The 23,740-nt window shown below is 45.6% G+C and overlaps 1 protein-coding gene across 4 annotated transcripts in view; it reads left to right on the forward strand.

Moving 5' to 3' along the window:
* Window positions 1–194: 194 nt before the first annotated feature.
* The window catches only part of ETS1 (ETS proto-oncogene 1, transcription factor), a 64,351-nt gene continuing 40,805 nt past the window's right edge, over window positions 195–23,740 (forward strand). The window contains exon 1 of one of the 4 annotated variants that reach the window (XM_029956068.1): window positions 195–664. In XM_029956068.1, coding sequence (XP_029811928.1) covers window positions 583–664 — 82 coding nt within the window. In that variant the 5' untranslated portion in view covers window positions 195–582. The remainder of the gene's footprint in view (window positions 665–23,740) is intronic. The other 3 variants (XM_029956066.1, XM_029956069.1, XM_029956067.1) reach the window with 3 other exon arrangements.

Raw genomic sequence — 23,740 nt, forward strand, 5'->3', positions numbered from 1 at the left:
AGCAGGCTGCGGGCCGGAGCGCGGGCGGCCGCGGAGCCCCGCCCCGCCTTCCTTTCGTTTTGCGCCGCCGCCAATTGGCCGCTGGTCTCTGGCCCCGCCCCCGGGTCGCCCCCGCTCCGCCGTCCCCGCCCCTCGTTCCCCCCTCCCTGCTGAGAGTTTGGGGGATGGGGGGGAGCGGGCGAGCAGACCCGGCGGCTGAGGCTCGGCGGCGCGAGAAACGCCCTAAAGAGGAGGGAGAGAGGGAGGGAGAGCGCGGCTCCGGAGAGCGAGAGCGAGCTGAAGCTGCCTGCCGGCGGAGAGGAGGAGCGGGGCGAGGACAAGGAGGAGCGGGGCGAGGCGCAGGCGAGGCTGGGACCCGGGGCGCGCGCACTTCTCCGCAAAGTGCCAACTTCCCCGGAGAGTGCCGGGCGCGCACTTTCTGGGCGCGGGGAAAAGTCAGCGGGAATTGAGATCTTAGGAAAGAAAGTCGGATTCCCCTCCGCCCCGTCCCCTTTTCCCTGTTACTAATCCCCATTAAAAAGACAAACAACAAGAATAACAGCAAACTTGCTATAATCCTGTCTGCCCCCCACTCCTGGCACCATGAAGGCGGCCGTCGATCTCAAACCGACTCTCACCATCATCAAGACGGAAAAAGTGGATCTGGAGCTTTTCCCCTCCCCTGGTGAGTGGTGACTGTCGAGGCCCCCATGCCGGCTTTGGCCGAAGGCTGGGGACCCCTCCGCTTCTTCCCCCTTCGCTGTTCCCTTCCAGGCAGTGCGTTTCTGCTTGAGTGAGGCGATGCTGGGGGCAGCTGGAAGCAAGGTAGAGAAGAAGGCTGTTGGTGGCCTGGGACCCTTGTTTGGGGGTTGGTATTTATTTTCACAGCTGTGGTTTTGTGAGTAATGGGAAAAAGCTTATAGAATGTCCAGTACCCCCATTCCTGCTTTTTTATCTTTCCAACTGAGTGAGAACGCTCTGGCCTTATTCTGTAGCGTTGAAGGTGGGGGCAGGAGATGGACCCTGCTGAAGAAGACATCATCCCCTGGCCCCACACCCCTCAGAACTGGTGCTGGATGGAGGGCCGTGGGCAGTAAGAGCCGACACAGTGTCCAACTGGCTGGCCTGCAAGCACATTTTCAAACATCTTGCCGTCCTGCGCTCCTCTGTCACATGTCCCTCGCTCCTCTTTTCTGGGTTGAGGGCAAGGACATGGTAGAACTAAAATGATTATCTTAACTTCTGGAAACATCCCGTTTCTATTCCTGCAGGTTACTTACTTTACCCATCTTTCTAATCTGCCATAAATTTGTCCTCTGCCAGCACAGATCTGTTAAAAGAGGGAAAACGTCCCGACACCAAACACGACTATGTGTCTTTGGTTGGTGGTGGTGTCCAATTCCTTGATTTGAAGGATTTGAAGAAGAAGGGGATAGGAAGGAAATGCAATTTTGTCTTAGACAGTTTTTGATCCTAAGCAGTTTTATGGAGGAATTCCTGGGATAATGAAGCCTGAGAAGAATAGATGTTTTCTTTTAGGATAGGGAACTGCCAGCTATCTTTTAGAGATTAGAGATTTTAGAGGTAAAGGTATATAATAAGATACAGTGAGAAGATGATGCTTTCTGGAAAGTAATTAATTGCAGTAACCTGTTTCTCTGTGATGTCAGATTATCAATAAGTTTAGCTACTCCCGCCTGTGGTTCAGCCTTCTTTGCCTCTGCCATAATGAGTTGCTTATATTAACCCTTTCTTAATCTGCTTAAACTTTGAACCCAAGCCAAACTGATGGTTTGTCATTTGGAGAACATTCTGAAATGTTAATAAAGACATGGCCATGTCCTCTCCTGTTAGACCCAGCACTGGGGGTTGCACTGGGAAGTCCATGCTAAGACTGTTGTCACAGGGATGTTGATGGTCAGGACAACACGGAGTTCAACTAGACCCGTGGAGACATTTCGGGCACTTAGAGCTACAGTTCAGAAATGATGCTGTGTGATGGTTGTGTTTGGGGTTCAAGGAAGCCAGAATAAATTCTGTTAGTCACAGTCGAACCAAACCATGATGAAAGAAATGATAGTTCCCAGCAAAGACATAAACTCAACTAATAGGTTCTTTCCTTAAGAATGGCTTGTTTATTTGCATGTTTATGGGGAAGAGACAGATTCGGCTGTCTGGGAAATATCGTATATCAGTATACATACCTACAATGGATTGCGTGAACTAGGCATGAAGAAGAGCCCCTAGCAACACATGTTTTAGATCATAGTAAACAGCTGAAGTAATGGGGGGGGGGTAATTTAATATTACATACTAGAGATTTTGAGCATATGGTGCTGTTATTTTGGTTATTGATAAAAAATAAACCCTGGACAAGTAACTTTGCTTAGCTTTACCATCTATAAAATGGGGACAGGAAGCCCTATTACTATAGTCAACATCTATTATGGTAGGAATCCTTACAGTGCCTCTCTTTTCCAGAAAAGGTTGACAAGCCACTGATCAGGTTTTGTAAGCATTCTTTAATACAACAAAATATCAATGGGTCAGAGAAGTTGAGCAATCTTCTGCCATTCGTCGTAATGAGACTTGATTTCTGGCACTATCTTGGGGAAAATAGAGAAACTTGAAAATACATATAGAAGTTTTAGGGTTTTTTTTTCTGGATTTTTGGTAGCATATATGTGACTATTGTACCCATATCTCAGAGAGGAAAATAGAGGCACAGAGAAGATAAGTCACTTACTTAAGAAAATCTAGTAAACCAGTGGCTAAAGTGAAATTAATCCCTTTTCTAACTTCTCAGCATATGTTGCCTTGAGTAATACTGCAAATTACATTTGAAAAGCTCAGCAAAGAAATGTCAGTTGAGACTTAGCTTGCAGGTGCAAGGATAGAAGAAACATTGGCCAGGGCTGCCTGGCTTTGTCGGGGGGTGGGAGGGTGAAGACACTGGCTAAGTAGGGATTTGCTTTGCCCATCAGACCATATAGGACATGTGTTTAAAGTTTAACTTTTCACAGCATGGCTTTGTGTCCACAGCTGTGACTTAAATATTTTTCAGAATGATTCTTTGGGTTGTTTAGTTTCTTATGTGTGGAGATAACTAGTTTTGGATCTTATTTGCTTTAAATAATCAAATCAAGGCTTTTCCTCCCAAAATACAGGAGCCAAAGAGAGGCAGTAGGGAAGTAGGTGCTGAAATAGGAGTCCTGGATTATTTTCCTGTCTTTGTGGCTAGGACCTGATCCTGAACCTTTGGACACGTTTCTTCTAGATTGAGACCTCACCGATTTTCAACAGCTTTAAGTACCAAATTAATAAACACTTTGAAATAACACTGGAATTGAATATTCCTTGTAAGTGTAAAGTGGGCATAACATTCTAATTGCAGTACATGATTGCCAGGCTCTCGGATCTTAAATGGGCTAAAAGGAACAAAGCCATGGAGAGTCCATGGAGTTCCCTCTTGGTGTGGAGCTTACTGAGAAGGGTGGAGGCTGGGTGCCAACGCAAATACATTCCCAAGCCGCTTAATTTTTCCCCTCCTTTTCCACTCTACCTTCCTGGTGAGGTGAGCATAATGCTCAGAGAAGAGCAGGAGTGCTAATTCTCCATGTGTGCTATTTTACAAGAATGAAAGAATCACCCCCCCCCACCCTTTATCGGAGATCCATATAATCCTTAGAGACAGGAAGAAGATTTGTTCCTTCTTGTCGTCCCTCTGGTCAGTCTTTATGTCCTCATCGGCATAGACAAATGAGGGCAGAGCTGCCCAGGCTATTAAGCTCACTCATTCACCGTGCTTCCAGACCCCCATGGACCACACTCCATTAGTGACTAACCAGCCCGTGGTTCAGAGCCCGGAGTCTGGAGCCAGCCTGTCTGGGTTTGAATCCCAGCACTGCCACTTACTAGCTGTGTGACTTTGGACACATTACTTCATCTCTCTGTGCTCCAGCTCCTGCATCAACAAAATGAGTGTAATAATTGTTCCATTTCATATGGTTGCCAGGAGAATTATGTCTCTTGATGTGTACAAAATCTTTTATTTTTTATTAAAAAATTTTTTTTCTGCCTTTTTTATTTTTGAGAGACAGAGAGAGACAGCACAAGCAGGGGAGGGTCAGAGAGGGAGACACAGAATCTGAAACAGGCTCCAGGCTCTGAGCTAGCTGTCAGCACAGAGCCCAACGCGGGGCTCGAACTCACGAACTGTGAGATCATGACCTGAGCCGAAGCCGGACACTTAACTGACTGAGCCACCCAGGCGCCCCGATGTGTATAAAATCTTAAAGCAGTCCTGACCCCAAGTAGATTGTAAACAGTTAACTAGAAAACAAGTTAACAGAAAACCAGTGTAGAATTTTCAGGGGCCCCTTGAAATGTTTAACAGGCTATTGCTGTATCATGTACTTCCCCTCACCTCTTTTTTGAGAGAGAAGGTACAGTAAAGTTAAAGAGAACTTTTTCATCTCCTTAGCTGAGATCTCATACCAACGAGGTTCCATTCTGTGGCCCACAGAACAAACATAATGAGCCAGGTAACTTTGAGAGTGTCCAAGTACTTAAGGGTCCCAACTCATAGCTAAAGGTACAGGGGTTGGTCAGTCCCTTTGGGTGAAGGGGGTTATCAGTGCTATCTCTAAGCAAGCAAGAGGGCCACCAAGACTAGGAGTCAGGGGGACGTTTGAAGGGCTGATGGAAAAGTAGTATTTCAATAATGCGAGTTGAGAAATGCATCATGTCCAGTTGTTATAAAGTATCTCACATTTTATTTATTTGGTTGGCAAAGCTTGCATTCCTGGCATTTTTGGTTGGTTTGTATTGCTGTGTTTTCTTTCTTCTTCTTCTTCTTTTTTTTTTTTTTTAGTCTATGTAACTTTTTTTCTTTCTTAAAGAGACCAGAGCACCTTGTCGGAGGATCGCCCCCCAGGAGACAAACAAGCCCGTAGTCAGCTTCTCAGAGCACTCTAACTCCGGGGCAAAATCTCTGCAAGGCAGAGAGCTGGTTAGCATCGGTCAAGATCTTTCAGAAAAGCAGGGCTCTGTATTTCAAAGAGCACAGATAACTCTACAATGACGATAGCAGCAGCATAATTACAGATATCTCTCTGGTTTGCAAAATGCATAACCCGTGGCTATCAAGGCATTCCATCAACTTGCACTGGAGGTAGACTGTTGCCATCACAAGTTACAGGGATTTCTCTGAAACTTGGATGGAGCCTGGCACTTTCCCATAAAATAACACTTTGACCCTTCACACTAACACAGATGGGGAGAGCTATTATTTTGTCTGTTTTTCAGGTAAGGAAAGTGACAGTCAAAAAGATGTATAATTCGCCCAAGGCCACACTGGTTAGAAACAAACTGATGGGCTGTTGCAGGCATGTTATACCTCAAATAGAAGCTCCATGCTATTCACAGACACTCTGGAAATTAAAAGGCGCATATGAGAAAGCCGTGATGGTGGATGCTCTCGGGGTTGAGGAGGTACAGGGCTCCCTCCTTGCATGACTCCTCTGACCTTAGGGAAAGGACCTATTCTATGGGCAGTCTCCAGGCCTGCCAGTCTGGATGCGTTGCTGTAGGAAGATACTTGAAGGTTTGAGCAGTGCTCACCTCGGATCACCACGCAGAGAACCTGGGTTCTTGTTTGCCTGATGTCTTCCAGATGTATTTCGCTCTCTCACAGGTGGCCAGATGATGATGGTCACTTCCAAATTCACATCCTTCCTGGAGCCTCCTGATGCTGCCTGTTTTGCCTCTTGTATCACGGACACAGCTCTGCAAAGAATCTCACAATCTGGTTGATGAGAGACATAGATCAGCAACTAGTGTGTTTTGTTAATATGGTTGTAGTTTAATTTTCCTGCTTCCCAAAGAAGCCATAAGTGCCTACATTTTCTGTCTACACACCAAATGTTTTATTTTTTTCCAAGTAAAATGTAGTATTTTCAAGTCCGTTTCATGGGTCAGGGGACTGTTTGTAGTTGTTAATCTGGCACAGGGAGGGAAGGCGAGCTTTGGGATTCTACCTGCAGATCCACCAGCCTTCTATGACTAGGGCTAATAGGGAAACGAACAGGCATTCTGAGCAGTTGTCCATGGGATAGGTATTGTTCCTTCTATCACTGCCTTATGAGGAGCATTTTCTCCAAGTAATTAACATCCTTGGACCCACACAGTTGTCATAGAGATAGATTTGTATATTGACAACACAGTCTCCATATTTTTATCTGGCTGCTGCAGAATGACATGTTGGGCCCACTTCTCTGCACAGACAGAACCCCTGATTAGATTTGCTCTCATGCTGATAGCCTTTAAGGCCCACTCTTCCCTTACAGCAGCTAAGCTCCTCTTAACTCAGCACTGGGAACATCAAGACAGTTCCTAAATGTATCATTTCTATTTGTCATGTGCCTATGGCTTTGCTCTTTTTCAGTTGGGTTAAAGACATCTTCTTTCAAAACATCAGTAGATGTTTTTCAAATTGCATTAACAGGCTCTATTTCTACTTAGCTACTTTTCTGAAGCCCTGTGCCTATCTGTGTTACTTTTTTCTTTTAATTGTGTACTTTGGAGTCTCTGTGCAGATACCAAAAGAAGTTGGTCTGTGGTGTAGGTTGCAGTAGATCCAATTTCACTGGCAGGGAGCCATGCTTACAGACATACTCAAAACATTGCTGTTCAAGCCATAAATATTTATTGATTCTTTGGCCAATTTCATCATATTTCCCAGGAGCTTTCTAGTTTCTGCTGCTTGGGTCCAAGCCTGTCCCTGGACACTTCTTACCATCCTATGACCTCTTTTCAGTTGTCCTCTTCTGTAGCATTTAATTTTGTCCCTGAGAATTGTAAAATATTGACACAGATGGTGCTTGAAGATCCAAAGTAGTATTGGCCAGTGTTGTATTGGGTTGCGGATCTTGGTGTTGTATAGGTAACGAGTTCATTTAACGTACCATCGAAATTGGGACACTTTTGAGAGTGTAATGGGCACTGTAAATAAAAATACTATAATGATGGACATAAACTGGGGCTTTCCCAGCAGATGAGGGTCACACCACTTAGACACTGAATTTAGATGATAATATTCTTTTTAATATCTACTCTCAATCACTAATCTTGGGGGTTAGACTGTTCAAAGTAAGCTTTGAGGACCAGATTAAGAGTTTGAAATAATTCAAGTTCAGTGTGGTTTCCCCCAACCATGAGTTATATTTTTAAATGTGTTTTTGACGCATAATATAATATTTCTCAGAGCCTGAGAAACAACTACAAATCAACCTCAAACAAGTCCACTTAAGGCATTTGAAACCTCTTGGTAGCTTTGGGTAGCGATGCTAAGCTGTTGAGTTTTGCTTTGCAAGATTCTGCGGAGGAACTGTAAACTTTCTGCTTGGGGTGTGTGTGTGTGTGTGTGTGTGTGTGTGTGTGAAAATGAACTTTTGAATAGGGGGAAATGTCATCATTACACAAGTGAAGACAATTAACATTTTTGCTTTGTTTTGTTTTAATGCTTGTCCAAAATGAGAAGTTTTACTGATGGGATCAAAAAGGGCAAGGAAAAAAAAGAGGTTTTTGGGTACCATTAAAGTGGGTAAAAACAAAAACAAAAGTAAAGAGCAAGCCCTAAGTGCTTTAGGAGAGGAGGAAGGGAATGGTGGATTCAATTGCAACATCCCTTTTGACTAAAAAGGAAGACATAAAAAAGAACGAGGGCAGGAAAAGAGTAAGAAAGGATGAAAGAACTCATAAAGGAACAAAAAGAAATAATTATAAAAAGGAATGCAAGAATGTACATGATTATTTCATAGACTTTTGGACAAATCCTCATAGGGACCCAACTCAGGTGGTCAGGTGGGTGACCTGGGCTCTATTGTTTCTACTCTTCGCTTGTGGAATCTTTTCATAGGTGCATGGCTAGTCGGCTGGTCAGGGTAAATCAGATGAAATCTTCCTTGTGTTCCAGATGCTTCCATGGCTAAAAGTGCAGGAGAACCATTGTGTGAATTTATGGAACTATGTGTGGATCAATGATTATTTATGTTTTCTGGGCCTGTTGGGCTGTTTCTTCCAACATTTCTCGGCTAGAATAATTTCATGGGTCAGCTTTAGAGAGAACATGGCTATTTCAGAAACATTGGAAGGGGGCGTAAGAACAGGGAAAGGATTATTTTAGATAGAGAGAACAGTGTGGGATGAATGCCAAAAGTTTAGAGTTAAAAGAAAGGCTTACATAAATATGAAGAAAAATACCTTGATTTGTAGAAAGTGAAGAGAGAAGGAAATGTGAGGCCAGGACCCAGGTAAGAACATTTTGAATCTCAGGATGAATTTTGCCTTTGAAGGTAGGGAGATTTTAAGGACATAGAAGTGTTACATTGGATAGGCTTCTGAGAGAGGTGATTTTTTTTTGTTGTTGTTGTTGGTAGCATTACTTTACCTCCTACTCATACTGTTAGTTGTTAAAACCTCTGTATCAGTTTATCAGAATAGGCGTTAAACCTCAGAGAAGATGACAGAATCAATCAGGTACGTATTTTCAAGGTACAAATGGAAAATGAAGAATCTAGGTCAGTCAGGGGCATTCCTAAACCCAGGGAGTGTGTGTGGGTCCATGGTTTTTGAAGCATTTAGGAACTCTTACTCTGTGCCAGGTCCTGTAACGGCTCCGCTCTAATGACATTTTTGTGTGATGACAGTTTTGTGCTAGAGTAATTCATTACTTCAGCATTCAGGTTTCAAATAAGAGTGTGTTGTGGAGTTGGATTTTAAAATAGCCTTCAGAAAATCCATCAGAGGAAATTTTTGGTGGAAGAGTTTCCATGTGATGACTTTATAGTTTCGGTGAATTCTGTCCGTTTGGCAAAGGTTCTTGAAATACTGATTCCTTGGATGGAATACAATGCGTGTGCACAGGTGGTAAGGGGAGACTCATCAGCACAGTAGGAATACATATTGTGTGTAGAGCGAATAGGAGTGTACCCTGGGGCGCCCATCATTGGTTGCAGAGTCAAGAGCCCTGGGTTCTAGCCATGGCTTTGCATCTGTTGATGTGACTTTGGGCAAGGCATTTCGTTTTTCTGGATCTCAGGGTCTTCCTCAGTCAAGTACATCGGCTGAAAAAGATGACCCGTAAGGTTTCTCTTAAGAAACCATTTGGGGCACCTGGGTGGCTCAGTCGGTTGAGTGCCCGACTTCAGCCCAGGTCATGATCTCACAGTTTGTGGGTTTGAGCCCCGCATCGGGCTCTGTGCTGACAGCTGGCTCAGAGCCTGGAGCCTGCTTCCGATTCTGTGTCTCCCTCTCTCTCTGCCCCTCCCCTGCTCATGATCTGTCTCTCTGTCTCTCAAAAATAAATGTTAAAAACCTTAAAAAGAAACCATTTTATGACTCTAGATAACATTTAAGATAATGAAGCCTTGGAGGGAACATAGAATGTCATTCAAGGAGGATGTTTTTCTCCTAATCCTCCAATTTTGTTACTCAGAATTCCGTCATTGGGAGAATTGGGGATACATCTGTGCAGGTTAATAACTTCCACGCAGAGAGGTGTCAGGGACTGCTCCTTGCCTCATTTGCAGTCGGAGAATCAGGCACATTGTCTCAGGGGTGACACTGGACCAGGAGTCCTACCTTCCTCTTGGTCCCCCTCCATGAAACAGCTTCCTTGTTCCATCAGCCTTTGCTACAGTTGCAGCGGAAGGCAGCTCCGGTGCGGGTCTCATCTGGAGGAAGGAGATGTAGGTTAGGGGTCCGGTAGGTGAAGCAGCGGGCCCCAGCTGCATCCTCAGGGCTGAGCATGTGGTCTGAGCCATGAGCTTATTTCATCCAAGCGGCTGCTTCCCCATGCGCTGCTTGGTAGGTAAATAGTCCCCTCCTGCAGCAGGAATGCATTCTGCTGAAAGCCACCTCAGTGCCTCTTCCTGACACACTCTGAGTCAAGGCCCCTGCCTCCTGTTTGTACAGAGGGAATGGCCCCGGGCCCGCTTGCTCTTGGCCGTTCACGGAATGGTGGCTGTGCGGCAACCTGCTGACCCTTCCGCGGGGCACAGGCTGTCCGGCCGAGGCAGAGCCAGACAAGACACCACCTGCTTCAGTCTCCGCAGCCGTCCAGGAAGCTACAAGTGTGTGTCGGGGTGTGGCCCGCACAGGCGGCCCGGCTTTGCAAAGGCCGCTTTTTGCAGCCATGGAAGAGTGTCGCCAGCACGCAGCTGTTATCTGAAAATCATTTTCTTTTTCTTTTTTCTTTTTTTTTTAAAGTCAACACTTCCCTGCTTTACTTTTTTTTTAATATATATTTTTTAATGTTTATTTATTTCTGAGAGAGAGACAGAGCACGAGCAGGGGAGGGGCAGAGGGAGAGGGAGACAAAGACTTGGAAACAGTCTCCAGGGTCCAAGCTGTCAGTAGAGAACCCAATGTGGGGCTCGAACCCACAAACGGTGAGATCATGACCTGAGCTGATGTCAACCGAATGAGCCACCCAAGCGCCCCTGAAAATCATTTTCTTGATGTTACTTCTACGTTTTGAGAAAGGCCTATTCACCTTTTCTGTCAGCAGCAAGCACCTCAGAATGGCCTGCCAGTTTGGGGAAAACAAGAAAAACTGCCCCTGGTAATAAAAGGTAGACTTTACCTACTGGTATTTACGTAGGCACAGAGTCCACTCATCTCAATTCTTTTGCTTTTTTTTTTTTCTATTATTTACTAGGTGCTAACTTATTAATGTGTTAAGATATTAATGCACCAGGACCTCATTATTTTACCCTAATCCCCACTAGCCACATATTATTTCCATTTCACAGATGAAGAAGCTGAGAGGTCAGACAACTTGCCTGAGCTCACGTGGCCGGTGAGTTTAGGGGTTTAGATTCAGACCCACGGATTCTGAAGTTCTGTGTCTGCTGCCTCCAGAATTCATACAAATATCTGGAAGTTTATTGAATCTGGGGGAAATACTACAGTCTGTCTGGGCTTATTACTGACCAGTTCACTTCATACTTGGTTATCTTTTGGCAGCAAATTTTACAGGGAGATGCATGACTTCACCACATTTGAGGCTCGAGGTAATTCTTTGTGTTCTTAACATTTTACCAATGGGGCAGGGCAGGCAGTGATCCTAAGATTTCTTTCCCCAGGTTACGTGGTAGGTATGTGGCAGAGTTAGAATGTGGGGCTGTCTTTCTCTAAACCTCCTGACATTTCCATTCAGCCACATATATTTTCACTATTTCTATGATAACTTGGTAAAAACATGGAATGTTCACATTACTAATGATAGTAATGGTCATGAACACTAGCTCGAGATCAGAAATGGCAACAGGACACCCTCTTTTCTGTTGCTAGATATAGATTTCCTCCACATATTTTTTATGTAGTTGGTGGGTCCCACACAGTTGGCTTATGGTTGAGCTCTGAGTGGGTTTCACCGATGACGCTGACATAGGATCTGAAAAATCCGCATAGCTTTCCAAGATGCCAACCCACTGGCCAACTTTTTTTTTTTTAATTTTTTTTAATGTTTTATTTATTTTTGATACTGAGAGAGACAGAGCATGAGAGGGGGAGGGGCAGAGAGAGAAGGAGACACAGAACTGGAAGCAGGCTCCAGGCTCTGAGCTGGCTGTCAGCACAGAGCCTGACGCGGGGCTCGAACCCACGAACGTGAGATCTGACCTGAGCCGAAGTCGGAGGCTCAACCGACTGAGCCACCCAGGCGCCCCCAACTTTTTTTTTTTTTGAGAGACAGAGACAGCGTGAGCAGGGGAGGGTCAGAGAGAGAGGGAGACACAGAATCTGAAGCAGGCTCCAGGCTCTGAGCTAGCTGTCAGCACAGAGCCTGATGCGGGGCTTGAACCCACAAACCGTGAGATCATGACCTGAGCCGAAGCCGGACGCTTAACCGACTGACCTACCCTGGCACCCTTGGCCAACTTTTAAGTAGGATGGCAAGTTAGTTTCTCCTCAAGAAGTATGAACAAAATGTGAGGCTTCTAGAAAGATCGGCAGTTTCCCTCTGGGTTGAGTTGATGTTGGACTTTGAGAAATACATTATTCTGTTCAATATAAACAATTTTGAAAAGAATTCCTGTCCCACCTGTTTCTCTGTGTTGAACTATATGATCTTCTGTGCCTCTGTTTACCCATTTTTCACAAATAAGGTCCATTTTAATGACTAGCAGAAACTTCAGGTTGCTGGAGGAAAAAAATCTCCCAAAACTGAAAAAACAGAAACCTTTGAATCTCATACTGCATTTTATGGGAAAGGATTGTGCCAAAGAGCCATATCGGAAGTAATGACATCTTCGATGAGGGCATTTTACACCACCCCCACCGCCCTGCCCCCGCTGTTAGTTTTCATTTGGGGCAGGGACATTTACTATGGCACTAGGTATAAACACTTGGAGTTTAGCAAAATTATATTCAGTTACCCCTCTAATACAATGTGTTGTTCCTTAGCAATAAAAAGAAGCCCCTCCCTCCTTGTGCTGGTTGTTCCGGAAGCTAGAGCATTCCAACATGGAGTGGACAGGGGTTATGCTGAGAAGTGTCCTCTTGGCATGTTGCTTTCTTGGGGCTGAAAGCAATCCTAAGGAGCCCGCAGTGCCCCTGGGGGCTCTGGATCATAGGGGAAGAGGAGATGCAAATGGGGAGGTGATTGCGCCAAAAATGGAGATACTCATACTAAATTTGGCCCTTTTGAACCTTGGCACTGAACTTAGTGCTTGCCAGGAAAATCTAGTCTTGTAGGGCATAACTTCCTGTGATTGAAGAGTGTGTCCCCTTCTCAAACTGGGAGCCTTTGGGTTCAAGCTTTCCACCTGTGGGTAATTTTGGTCAAACCTAAGGAATCCCTGGTCTTACCTTTTACTAGTTTGAACATTTTCTGGGCTGAAAACTGGGCAGGTCCACTTATAGGTGGTCATCCTTCACGTTGTATTGCCTCAGGTGTGTCTGTCTTTATTCCGGGCTGCCAGACTATCGCCACATCTCTGCATCACCTCTGTATTCTTCTGGAAGAAGGGTGCTCACTCCTAGTGAGTGAGGCGCCTCTACTTGGGAGAGAGTGAGAGAGCTAATGAGCTCAGGTTTAGAAAGTATTCAGAAGTCATTGGTGATGCAGGGCATTTTATTAAATTAGTGGGAGAGATGATAGAGTTGTAGTACTGAGTACATAGGAACTAAGGGTGAGTCATGTGTGTGTGTACAGGAAATGCATCCTTGATTTCACATAAGATCAAGGGTTCAGTGTTACACTTTCCTTGCCTCCCAATGGCAACTGAACGTTCTTCAAAACTGCCAGGTGCTCGTGTTTGGTCTTTATGTGTATCTGGGCTTCAGTTTGGAGAAATGAAGTATTTATAGAGCACCTACTATGCACCAGGCATGGGGCAGGGTGCTATGCACAAATAATCCCTTTCCTTCAACAACTTTGTGAGGTTGGTGTTTTAATTCCCATTTTGAAGATGAGAAATTGACTCTCAGAAAGGTTCAGTTCATTTTCTGAAGGCTGTAGAGCTTTCACAAATTTGAGCTTAGAGCTTTCTAATTATAAAGTCCTACCAACTTAGAATCTGTAAGGAGAGCAAATTTGCTAACATTCTTATCAGAAGTTTTGATTCTTGGAACACCCGTTTGTGGTGTATGCTCTTTTAGGCTCCTCATTATTATCAGGGTAAGGAGGAAAACATTCAGTAGATCTATAAATATCTACCATCGGGATGTGTAATACAGAGAAAGCAAAAAAATATATATGTATTTCCCAGAATTTTCATTGTGCATTTTCCAATTCGAAATGCACAAATATAGCTGAGTTCACCAAACTCCCATACAGAACTAGGGCTTTGGCCCCCATTTTCCAGATTGGGAAATCGAGGAATGAAATAGGAGCTCCACCCTTACTTGAGAATTTTCCAGGGAGGGGATGTTCAGAGGTACAAGTCTCAGCCTTGAGGCCACTTGATGCAACAGGAATGTTTGTAGATAAATAAACACACATGGAATGAATCAATGTCTACACGGCAGACCTGACATTAACCTCTGATTCCGTTGGAGATTTTTTAAAAATCAAGTATCTATTTCTTTATTTTTGGCTTTCTGAAAGCTTCTCTTGGGGAACTTTGTGGCTTTTCCATGCCCTCACCTATACACTTCTGCGACGGACGGGCTGATGGGGGAAATATGAAATTCCAGATTGGCTTCAGCATCTCCAGAGATTAGAGGTGCTGGATGAACAAAAGAGCAATTTTGGTTTTTTTTTTTTTTTTTTCAATGAGATTAGGCCCTGGCGACGTGCCTCTGGGTTCATCGTGTTTGGTCACGTACTGCTCACGGACGCGCTGCAGACAGTGAGTGAGGAGCAAAGGTGAGGCCAGTCTCCGGTGGCCCTCAGCTGCCTTGCTTTCTATGAAGGGAATATTTTCAGTGTTTTTATGGGTAAGCCATTTCCAAGGACTTAATATTTGAATTTCTAAAAGCTGGAGGTGCCTGGGTGACTCAGTCAGTTAAGTGTCCGACTTCAGCTCAGGTGATGATCTCACTGTTTGTGAGTTCAAGCCCTGTGTTAGGCTCTGTGCTGACAGCTCGAAGCCTGGAGCCTGCTTTGGATTCTGTGTCTCCCCCTCTATTTCTGCCCCTCCCCTGTTCATGCTCTGTCTCTCTCTTAAAAATAAATAAGACATTAAAAAATAATAAAATAAAAGCTGGTGCAAGACCAGCTTCTCCTACATAAACCAGTCATAAATCTATTTACAAATCATTTCAGAATTCCTGTCTGTACTTCTGGACCCTCAATGTACTGCACCCTTTTTTAGTAATTGTATTTGGTTCTTCTCTTTGTCAGGTAGATTTGTTTATGCCACAAGTTTCTTCCCATAATCTTAATACATATATCTGTATCTGTATATCTGTATATCTGTATATATTTTACACACACACACACCCACACACACACATTGACACATTCTCTTTTTCCCATTTCTCACCTGAGTCAAAGGGAAGGGATTTACATTTAAGTTGCTTCATAGAAAATAATCTTTGTCCCTGAATCGCAGTCTGTCGTTCATTATGTGGGTTATAATGATGTCCCTCACTGCAGGCATCATGGGGTCCTGGACGAGCAGGGTTGAGGTGAGCTGGCCCTGGGTTTGAATTCAGGCTTTCTGCTGGCTAATTTGTCCTTAGGCAAAGTGTTGAACTTCCCTAAGTCTTGCTTTTCAAAAACCATCCTTGCAATGGAGACCCTAATCAAGAGTTTTCAGGGCTGTTGTAAAGATTTGAGGTGATTCCTGTAAAATGCTTTCATACTGCCACAGGGTCTCAATACATGGTGTTTTATCATTATCTCCTAGGCCACTGTGCTCTGCACAAATCTTCACTGCTGACAGTGCTCTTATTACTCCATTGGTTGTTACAACTGTGGTTTCTGTTAACCCGGTTACAGAAACTTTTCCACTCAACACCCCCATAACCACTGGGCCTGAGCAGCCCCTGCGGCCAGTCACAGTATTTCCCTGCCCTCACGCATTCCTAACCCAACTTGAGGTAGGACTTTGGTCACATTTCCAACTCAAAAGCTTTATGTTCAGGCATTGTCCTTGCCTCGTCAACAGGGACGTTTCTTGGAATTGTCATTATCAGGGCATAGAATTATTTTAACAGCTGAAGGACTCTGCTTTGCCCTGGGATCCTTTTTTTCCTTGGGAGCGACCTTGGCCATCTGAAGTCTGGGACTGAAACTCTTCTACCTGTGTATACAGCAAGCCAGGGAGGAAGCTTCCTCCTGTGAGGGTCCAGGCCAGCAGATCCATTTGGCAAACCTGGAGATCATAAGCCTCAGGACTGGAAAAAGCCCACTGATCTTTCTCTCTCAGACCTTCTCCATTTCTAGCTGGCTTTCTCTAACGTGCTTCACAGCTGAACCGTGCAGCTCTGGGATATGCCAGTTGCCCATTGCAATGGTTGATTTACAGCCAGAATCTGGCACCTAGAAAAGAGGATCCTGTGTCTTTAAACAGCTGTGTGCCAGTGTGTGTAAACGTGCTTGCTAATCCAGTGACTAATTCAGTATATTATAAAGCAGCAGTGAGCAGGCTGCCAAGGCAGGGTTGTATCCCAACTGAAGTGGGGTGTAAGGCTCAGAGAATATTCTTCCTTGAGTTCTGTCACACCGCTCATCTCTGGAAGGGGGCTGAAATTTCACGTCTCTGTCCCCTGCACCAGACTCAGCACTTGCCTTCTCCTGGTTCCTGCCCTGCTCTCGGCCTGACTCTTCTCTTTCCTCCTCCCCCTCCCTGCATTTCTTGGGTCAGTTTATTTACTCATCTGAGGGTGGAGCCCGTGCTCATTCTGAGTCAGGGCCACAGAGCCAATCAGAACTGCTCTGGGGCATTCCAGGGGACAGAACTCATGATCCCTCTTGGAAAAGAATTTTCCAAAAGATCTCTTTTGGTCACAGTGCTGTGACTGCACCTTCTTTGGTGCATGTCCAGTGATCCCTGTTTGTTTGCCTGAGGCCCTGTTCTCTCTGCCCTTCCTTTGTCTCTCTCCAGGGGTTGGGAGAGAAGTCTCCAGAAAGCACCAGGTCTGATGGAGATTTCTTTCTCTTGAAAGCCCTGTAGGATAGGAATCTGGGTGTTCGGGCAGTGTCTCCCGGGGACATCTTGGGGCTCGGGGGACGTGAGGTGTTCTACTTGTCTTCTGGAGTCTGTGGCCCTCCCTTACAGTCTCCGTTTTAGCGGCTCCGGAAGTTGTAGACCCCGCATGTCTGCCTCTGGAAATGGACTTGCCCAGCCTCTCCCATGGTCTCCAGTGAGCAGAGCCTATCCATCATCTCAGAAGGCTTCCATGTGGCAGAGTCCCTGCCTCTCCATCTTCCCTTTCTCTATAATGCCATCCATCTGCCATTGGAGTTGGCCTTCATACCTTGACCACCTCCCCCTCCCCCAGCTGTCTCTCACCCCCTGCACAAAGGACATCAGCAAGCCGTTTCCTGCCCTCTTCCCCAAGGCTTCTGGAGCCCAGCCACATCACTTTGTCTCCATTGCAAAACCTTTTGTCTTAGTCATTGTTGTGTCGCTCATCATGAGATGTAACTATGTGGCTATTGCTTGGGTACCTATGTGAGGTTCGTTTCCCCTGCTAGAACGGAAACGGGTCTGTGTCTTCCCATCACCCAGGCATTGTTCAGCTCATAGCAGGTGGCTCCCTAGCTCTTAAAAAATTATGATTTATTAAGATGGAGATTTAATTCCCATAATATAAACTCACAATTTTAAACCACCATTCGGTGGTTTTGAATACATTCACAGAGTTGTACAGCCATCACTGATATGTAATTCTAGTACATTTTCATCACCCCTGAATGAAACCCCATACCCATTAGCAGTCAATAGCTCTTTTTGCATAAAGAAATGCCCATGAGGCTGCCCAGCAGAGGAATGAAGTGGATCCAGGTGCCCTGATAAGAGCCCCCACTGCTCTCCCTTGGTGATCCAAACACTTTTCTGGGAGGCTCTCTGCATGTCCATAGTCTGTAAAGACTCTCCCATCCCCTGCTGCCTCACCAGGCAAGCCCCAGCTTTATTCTGGTGGCTCACTTGGTTAGGTTCCACCGTGCAGTGAGCCAGTGGATGTCTGGGCAGAGGTAATGAGTGCTTTCACCAGCTGCATGCAGACCCTTCAGTCTGAGAGCGGGAGGCTGTGGTGGCTGCAATTTCCTAATGGCTTCCTGATGAGGGCTGTGCATCTCCGTCTCCCTTGCCCACCTGATGCGGCAGACAGAGCGTGGCTCCTGCTCCCTCTCCCTTTTGCATTGATCACTTTCTCTCTGCTCTCCACCCATTGGCCTATCATGCCCGTTGATCTGGAGAGCCGGTCTGCCTGGAGACTGCTCAGCCTCTGGGGTTTGCCCCCGGCAGAGGCATCTGGTGCCGTCTGCTCTGGGCCAGTGTGGGCAGGACTCTGGGGCAGCCGTGGGCTCGTTAGCGGGTTTGGGACCATTAGGAGAAGCCTGTTCTGAAAGGAGAGAAAGAAACCAGCCAGCCTGTGAAGCCAGAGAGATCACGGCGAGGTGTATCTTTCCCTAAATCCTTAGCTGCCTACGTTCTAAATGGCTTTCATTTAAAACCGGAGTTGCTTGTGTTGCTTTAGGAGATGGACTTTTTGAGTCAGACATATGGCCTCATTAATTAGAAGCATCAGGCTCAATGGACAGGCCAGTGCCCTTGATTTTTATGTTCTGGCTTTTTCAGTAACATTTGTTGTAGCCCCTCAAACTAATGGGAAGACCAGCAGGACTGGAATGTTATAGAATCGTTGAATGGCAGGATGGTGATCCATGCTCCTTTCAGTGCTTTTTAGATCAAGGTCAACAGGTCACTAAAATTAACTGCTGCCTTCACTCTGAATTGATAGGAATGGCACTCTTAAATTTTAAAGCTGTTATATACAGTGGTATCATGCAATTGATGTTAGGAATTGGAGGTTGCTTGCTTTAGAGTTACTGGTATTCACCTGGACTGTCTGCTCAAAGGAGATGCCTCTATAGAGAGCTCCACCATTGATATTGAAAACTTGCAGCCTGGGGGATGCCTGGGTGGCTCAGTCAGTTAGCGGCCTACTTCAGCTCAGGTCATGATCTCACAGTTTGTGGGTTTGAGCCCCGCGTCAGGCTCTGTGCTGTGTCTCCCTCTCTCTCTGGCCCTCCCCTGCTCCCACTTTGCGTGTCTCTCTCTCAAAAATAAATAAATGTTAAAAAAACAACAACAGCTTACAGCCTGGGGTGGGAACAGGGGGCATCATGGGTCTGCACCATCCCATCATGTTTATCGGATCTTTGAACAGATTGTTCCTCTGTGATTTTTTAGGAACTTGGGGAAGAGCAGTCGTTGTCCAGAATGATGAACCAGGGCTTGATAATGGCAAAGTTACGCAGGAGACTGACTCCATTCCAAGTCCACTGCTATAAATCAACAGCAGTGGTGTAGAGGGAAAAAACAAATCCTGGACAGGGAATCAAGAGGTCTAGCATTAGTAACCCTGTGATCAAGAGCACGTTTATGTCACCTCCCTGAGTTTCATTTTCCTTGTCTGTAAAAGAGAAGGTTTGAACTAGCTGACATCTAAAAGCCCTTCTAATTCTGTGTTAGGAGAATCATGTAGGACCCTGACCAGTGACAGAGCTCGGCCCCTCCTCCCCTCTAGGAACAGCCTGCTTTTCATTCATCTTGTAATTATGCCGAGTTGCCAGGAAGGAGAACATCCCTCGAAGGAGTTGTTAAAGTTTTATAGCAAATTCTATAAATTCCTCTTTCCTGCTTTTCGGCCCCAGATAAGGCTTTACGTGTCGTATAGCCATAGTGAGGTTGGTATAGAGGAGCAGAGGCAATGAGAAGTGTGAACACACAAGTGGAGTAGATGGGATACTTACTGCTCAAAGCCATAAAAGAGGCCAAAGTTGAAGATATAGGGGCCAAAATTATAGATTAGGTGGATCTAAACAGTCCTTGGAGTGGCCTCAGATGATAGGTTTAGCAGTGAACCTAATAGTTTAGGGAGAATACCCATAATCCCTTTGAAGGACCTTTCTGGGTCCTAAGTACCTCCTTAGCAGCTCAGGGAACTGGAGCTGGTACTCTAAAATTACTACCTAAATCCCTCAAAGCAATAGGGTTTCTGATTCCTCATTAGGGACATGCCACTGCATTTACTAAACTGAGTGCAGCATTTATTTCATGAGTTGTTGAATCCACTAAGCCTGATAGTATGAACTCCAGATGCACCATGATAGGGCAGTGCCATCAGTTTTGGGTACATTTTATCCGGTGTGCTGACATTTTTGAAGACTGATAGGTCTCAGGAAGGGCAGTCTCAGGCACTTGCCAAACTTCCTACAGGTGGGAATTTTTGCATTGCCTCTGATGTCAGCCCTGCTTCAGGATAAGAGTGTGTGTCCCTGCCTGCTCCCCATTGCTGCCATGTGGCTCCCATGTGGCTCTCTTGAACTACTCCGGGACAGTTCAACAGACCTCAGAGTAGAAGGCAAAGTTGAGCTTGTTGGGAGCACGGGTGGAGAAGTCAAGGAAGCGGTGTTTGAATGAAGTAGTGGATCAGGTTAGGTGGCTCGCGTACCTACTTCCATCTTCATAGTCTGGTGTATTTCAGGTGGTCAGGTGTTTCGTCTGGGTTTTGGTCTCCACCATCTGCCTAGAAAGAAAGATGTACAGGTGTGTTTGCGTGTTGTGGTACATATTATCTTAGCCTGTAATTCAAGTTTCTTAGACCACTCTCAGGTGGTTTAAACCCTGGGCATCTTCTGAAGTCATCGAAGAGTGTGAGGGGTGGCGAAGGAACACAATGTATTACTTTTAACCATTTGTTTGCACTGACTGCAGCCGTGTCCAGCACCTGTCTGCCCTGACCTTAAGCTTGTCAATTTCAAAATAGTGCCTCTAGTTCCATGTGAATGTGGTGACATTACCTGGGATAGTCTCAACGACAAATCCTCAGCTATTTAAATGAAAAGGAAGAAAATGATCTTAATATTTAGGTCCCTTCCTGCCTACTTCATTTTGGTTTTCTAGGGGCAAGGTGAGGGTAGTTGATATAGGAGCCTGTAGGTATGAATGGGAAGTGGAAATTACCCCTCAGGGAATCTCTGTATTAAGCCATGAGTTTCTTGCCTTTGGGAGATACCAGCTTTGCACTTAGGATTCTTGAGGCTGTAAGGTTGGACTTGGTCAAGAAGGTGCCGTTGCTGGCTACCGGTTGCTTGTGGATGCTGAGGGCTGTCCTGTGTCCCTCACTCCTGTGTCCCTACCCCTTCTTCCCTGGCTCAGCTGTGTTCGTGTTCGTTTCAGTGTCTGTGGCAGGCTGATGTGACCACTGATGATCCTCTTTATTTAGCAGGCCTTTTGGAGGATTCAGAATATAAGTAACACAGTAACTATTGTACACATGAAACTAATATAACATGGTATGTTAACTATACTGGAATTAAAAGAAAAGAAAAAAATTAAAAGAGAAGTAGAACCATAAAAAAGGAATATAAGTAACATGGGAAGGATTAAAATTGATGATCACTCCAAAGTAACGTTAAAGCAGAAGATGACCTTTCCAGAAAAAAGAGAGACTATTTATTTAAAGGGTCTGAAATAAAGAGGAAGCAGAGACCTTCATGAGATGTGAGACACACATATCTGTGAATTTCAGCTCCTCGCTTTCTTCTGCCAGCTCCAAAGGAGTGAGGAGGGAACTTCCCTGTGGAAAAGCTCTGTTATAGTGCCTCCAGATGTGTGTACTGAACAGATTGGGTCGGACTCCTGTTTCAGGAATGGTGGAGTTGACCTCCATCTACTGGCTGGGCTTCCCTTGGCATCCCCACCTTTCTTTGACGTCTGTGGAGAAAGGCCTTCATTGCTTTGGCCTGGGCTGGGCCGCAGTTACCTGTGTGACCTACCCCTTCTCAGCAGTGGCTGCATTTTAGCAAGTAGGCAAGCAAACTTCCTCACTTGGCAAAAGAGATCCTTTAGATCCTTAGATTGCTAAGAAGAAACTATGCAAGCAAAGGAGCCCGTTATAAGCAGGCAGCATTCTTGGTGACCTCATCTTCCTCCCAGCTAGGGTCCAGTTGGAGCTCTGCATACAGGGCAGACTTCCAGTTCCTCCTGTCTGGGACTAACAGTGGCAGATATAAATAGACCAAGACTTTGTCTGTAGCCATTGTTCCCTAACTGCCCATTGTTTCTGGATGCAAAGTGGCTGTGGCTCCATTTCTCTCTCTCTCTCTCTCTCTCTCTCTCTCTCATTCCCTCCCTCCTTCCTCCCCTCTCTCCCTGCCTCCCTTCCATCCTCCCACCCCAGCCCCCTCTGGGTCTTTTTCTCTTTCTCTCCTTGTGCAGAGATCTGAATCCCAGCTCTCATTCCCTCAGCTGCCTTTGTGCTTGCGTACTGTGCAGATCATCTGAAAATTGTAGCCTCAGATTTTGACTCCAGCAAAACTTTTGTCCAAGTGTTTCCATGATATATCTGTGCTCCAAGTGAGGATATGGGGGTCCAACGGTGGTAAAAACCAGGAGGATTTGTAACTGGTTGAGCAGCTGCACCCAATGGGTCTTGATGAATGTCTCAGTGTCAGAATGATGCATGGTTTCTGGAGCTGCTGTTATGGAGCTGCTGTTATGGGGCTCAGGACTTGGTCATTGACTTCTTGACATTTTTACCAGGGACTCAGATTGGAGCAGGATACAGAAAGCATACTTACTGAATTGCACATGGCACAGAGCTCATAGAATGAGGACAGATTCATGGTAGAGAAGTGATCTCCACACATGAAACATGGATTGAAACAAATGAGGTCAAGTTCAGTATGGATAAATGTAAAGCCTGACACTGAGGTTAATAAGATTCAGTCAACGGGTGCAGAAGTGGCTGAACTTCAGGCCCTGTGGAAGAGAAGGGCTGGCAGTGCTCTCTGAGTAGCCTCAGTAGTGTGGCTGTTGGAAAACTCAGTGGCCGTCTGTACCCACAGAGGTGTACGGTGTAGAGTGATTGTGTCATTTTCTCCTGAGGAGTGTGATGTTGGCCTGGATATGCTCATGATGATCTTGAGGACCACGGGTACACAGGAATGCTTCTGGGTAGTGGGGAGCAGCTGGGCAAGAACCGTGCCACCGTGAATGTTTGAAGGAGCCACCAAAGAATTTAAAAACCTGGATAGAGGTGGTGACAAAGGGGTGTTAAAGTAGCTGGTAAGCCGATACATGAGGAAAGCTTAAACCTGTATGCGTGGCTTCAGCCTACAGAATGAGGGCCAAAGACTAGAACTCATTAGAAGGCCGATTTGAGTTCAGTGTGTGTAATCATTATCGTGGTCCAGGAGGGAAACCGAGTGGCTCACAAAGGACTGAGCGACTGAATGTCTTAGGAAGTCAGACGTTGTCTTCAGAGACCTCTGTGGGCCCTTCTGGGAAGCCTGGCGATTGGGTCTTCGGTCCAGCCCTACCTCTGATTGTCATTGCTCCGTAGCACCTGGTCTCTTGTCGCCCTGGGAGGCCTGGGTAGGCTACGTAGGTAGAGCATACAGCTTCACTGGTTGTGGTTGCCATTTTGAGAAGATTTGTCCCTGCATTGGGCAAATGGAGTTACGCATTCTTATTTTTTATTGCGGTTTCCCTGGGTTGAAAGCAGGCAGTTGCACTGTGTGAATGTGTATGCGTACGCTTTTTCCTTCTCTGTTCAGATTTATTTATTAAAAGAAAAACACATCTGCATAAAAAAGCCTTAGAACACAGGAAGAATGTCCACTTTGTTTTTCTTTCTGCAGCACCAAGACATGTGGGGTTTCAGCTTCCTCTGAGGGGTTTTTGAAGACTGGCTTTCATCTCAGACACGGCTTTTTCCCATTGGAAAAAAATGGTTCTTTTTTGGTTTAAAAATGTATTTATATAATGTATAAATAAATAAGAAAGCCGAAGGAGAATTTCCTTTCAAAACTGATGGAAAAATGCTGCTTTCTGAACATCATTAATTGGAAGTTGCTGGATCTTCCCAGCCCACTTCCACTCTGCTCTCTGGCCTTTATTCTGGTTTAAGATTTCCCAGTATTTACTTCCTCTGCGTTCTCCTCTCTTTGCCTCTCTTTTCCGTCTCTGCCCCCCTGCCTTCTCTTTCTTGGCAGCTCTCCCCCTCCTCCTCTTCCAGCTCCTGGCTGTCTGCTGGCCCTGCGCACCCTGCCCCCCACCCCTCGCCCCTC

Source organism: Suricata suricatta, chromosome 11 (genome assembly GCF_006229205.1).
Source record: "Suricata suricatta isolate VVHF042 chromosome 11, meerkat_22Aug2017_6uvM2_HiC, whole genome shotgun sequence".
Taxonomy (NCBI): domain Eukaryota; kingdom Metazoa; phylum Chordata; class Mammalia; order Carnivora; family Herpestidae; genus Suricata; species Suricata suricatta.